The 2,907-nt window shown below is 58.5% G+C and overlaps 1 protein-coding gene across 1 annotated transcript; it reads left to right on the top strand.

The window, feature by feature from the left end:
- The first annotated feature begins 507 nt into the window (after window positions 1–507).
- LOC121445476 (PWWP domain-containing DNA repair factor 3B-like) lies at window positions 508–2,556 on the top strand. The gene has a single exon (XM_041647612.1). It carries the CDS (start codon window positions 508–510, stop codon window positions 2,554–2,556), a length of 2,049 nt encoding a protein of 682 aa, XP_041503546.1.
- Window positions 2,557–2,907: the final 351 nt, after the last annotated feature.

The following is a 2,907-nucleotide window of genomic DNA, read 5'->3' as shown; positions in this document are numbered from 1 at the left end:
GAAAGCAATGAGGCTCCCCCCACACGGACAGAATCCCAGGGAGCCCCCAAGGCATTGGATGTGCAGGAAAATACACAAGAAAAGTAAAGACACCTCTCCAGGAGGAAGTTCACCACCCCAGCCTCAGGGTGGGCGACCGTGTGTCACACATCTGCTCTGGATCCTTCCATATCTTCTCAGGAACACACCCTCATCCCTGTGGAACGACAGACTTTGGGCACCCCCTTGCTTTCTCTCTCCTCACCTCACTGAGCTGTTGCTTCAGTATCCACTAAAGGTTAATTCCGTCCTAATGCAGCTCTTCTTCCCTCTCCCACACTTACAGGGCAGGCCCACATCACCCTGAGAGAGGCCCTCAGGTTGAGCTTGTCTACCAGATTGGGGAGGGACGACAGCACCGCAGGCAGGGGAGCCAGGCCAGACAGAGACGACCAGCAGGGAGCAGTGCCCACCACAACGCAGGGGGTCACCCTGCCCTGATCAGAACAGCCCCAGAGTTCCATCGCCATGGACTCTGCAGAGTATGTGCTCTGTGGCTGGAAGGGCCAGCTGTGGCCTACAAGGGTGTTGACCAGACCCAGGACCTCGGCCCATAGTAAGAGGAGAGGGGCCTCTTTCCTGGAGGTCCAAATTCTCTCTGTTGGTGAGAAGACCAGAGTGAGGAGCACAGAGGCGAGGCCCCTAACCAAGTCTGAAATCGTAACCATCGCCTCCTTGGCCGGAAAGGAGTCACAGGGCAGTGGCCCGCCAGGGCAGACCAGGGCATACAGAAGAGCCCTCAAGGTGGCCCTGGATGTTCTGGGCGAGGGAACCCGCTTGTTTCAAGGAGAAAGGGCAGGTGGCCGAAGAACCAGCACAGCGGCTCCCAAGGTTCCGAAAGAGGAGACCAGCTCCAGCTCCAGCCCACGCCAGCGCCCACACCCCCAAGGGCACAACCAGAAAGGCCAAGGGCTCTCCCACAGGAGTCCTGGGAAGCGAGGACGCCCAGGACCTGTGTTGATGGGCTCAGGGAATGAGCCTGCAGTGCAAGGGGGGGAAGCCCAGGCCCACGCCGCTGTAGAGTCCCCTTACTCTGAAAGGCAAGGGAACACGCTAAGGGGCACCAGAGCGCGGCCAAGTTCCTGCAAGACGCCAACAGGAAATGCTGGTGATAATCCTGGCAAGAGAAAGTTGAGCACCCGGGCCTCTAGGGAGGCTAACAATGAGCATAGACCTGCCTCTGGGCCACCAGGGAGGCACGCCTCTACCTCACTCAAAGCTCTCAAGCAGCAAGTACGGTGTGGCGGCCTAGAGATCGGGGCCATTGGAGCCCAAAGGAAGACCACCCTCCCAGAGAACAAGGAGGATTCCGGCCCGCCGACCCCGAGGCCAGACTCAGAGGGGGCATCGGCAGCCTGTGCGCCTCCAGTCCCGAGCCTGCGAAGATCAGTCCGCATTGCTGGCAGGAAAAGGAAGATCCATGTGCTGTGTGCACATTGCGGGCTCTCGGGACTGGAAACTCGAGTGCACTCGAAGGTGACTAAGGCCAGGGTCAAGAGGAAAGCCCCTGGAGTTCAGGAAGACTGCCAAGCCGCCAGTGTGGCTTCTGCCCAGGAGACGAATACCATTGAACGAGGGATGCTGGTCTGGTTCAAATTCCAGGACCATCCTTTCTGGCCGGCGGTGGTCAAGAGTGTCAGCAAGAACGACAAGACGGCCAGGGTGCTGCTGATGGAGGGCAACATGCAGTTTGAGCGCAGGGGTGTCCGCGTCCCTCTCCGCAAGCTGAAGCTCCTGGACTGTGGGGAGAGATTCTCCCTCCTGCGGAGAGCCAGCAAAGTGTACGGCCAGGGCATCGACTGGTGCCTCTCGGTGATCGACCGCTACAGAGAGGACCTCACCTGTGGCTCCATCCGGGGCTCCTTTATGGATTACTACACCGCCCGAGCCAGTTACCCGCTGAGGAGAGCCATTCAAGAGGGCGACCTGTGCATTGATTTCCCCAAGCTGAGCTATGCCAACTTGGAAGACTGGGAGGAGGAGACTGCCCCCGGTGGGAAGAGGCCCCGCAAGAAACTCCTGCCTGACCGCATGAGAGCCGCTTGGGACAGAGCCAACCAGAAGCTCGTAGACTTCATCGTGAAGAGAAAGGGGGCCGACCAGCATCTGCTGGACATCGTGAAGGGCAGGAAACCGTCCCGGTGGCTGGACGACCTCTGGAAGTCAAAGAGGGAAGTCTTCTGCATTGAGACCTACCTGGAGGATGAGGACCAGTTGCATCTCGTGGCCAGACATTTGCAAGAAATATCCAAGGAAGCAGACCAGGCCCTGCTCTCGCTGGCAAGAGGAGACCAAGTCCGGCTCACCATGGAGGTTCTTCTTCCAGAGGAAATCATCTGCTCCATCGCTGCCCTGGATGAGCTCAGCTACAAGGAGGCAGAAGAGAAGTACCTGCGTGGCCCACCTGTGCACTATCGTGAAAAAGAGCTCTTTGAGAAGACCATCCTAAAGGCGGCCCGGAAGAGGTCAGCAGCCAAGATTGGGGCTTGCAGGGACCCTCCTGAGCCCACTCCTTAGAAGGGAGCTTCCTCCTTTCTGCCATCACCCCCTGCAGCTCCACCTCCAAAAGAGAACCATCTGGGAGACTGTGGGGCTTGCTATGACCGCTCCTCATTGCATACGTGTTTCTCCACACACAGACTACACCCCTACCCCCCTACCCCCGAAATAAACGTTCACGAACGTGCTTGACATTGAAGATTGTCTACATGGATTCGGCAATTCCTGGTAGCTTCACGCCGGGCCTAGCCCTCTGTGGCCTGTGCCCAAGCGTGGAGAAGTCCCGTGGGGTCTCCTCTCTGGACTGTCACCAGCTATGGGTGGAGTATTAGCTAGCTATGCACAGACTTGCCCTCTCTGCACGGACCC

The sequence above is a fragment of the Microtus oregoni genome, unplaced genomic scaffold, assembly GCF_018167655.1.
Source record: "Microtus oregoni isolate MIOR12 unplaced genomic scaffold, Mior012 000196F_ref0000065, whole genome shotgun sequence".
In the NCBI taxonomy this organism is placed as follows: Eukaryota; Metazoa; Chordata; class Mammalia; order Rodentia; family Cricetidae; genus Microtus; species Microtus oregoni.
The sequence above is the reverse complement of the archived record's forward strand: the minus strand, read 5'-3'. Positions and strand labels throughout refer to the sequence as shown.

Excerpts from the sequence above, each read along its gene's own strand:
- LOC121445476 (XM_041647612.1), top strand. The coding sequence starts at position 508 with ATGGACTCTGCAGAGTATGTGCTCTGTGGCTGGAAGGGCCAGCTGTGG.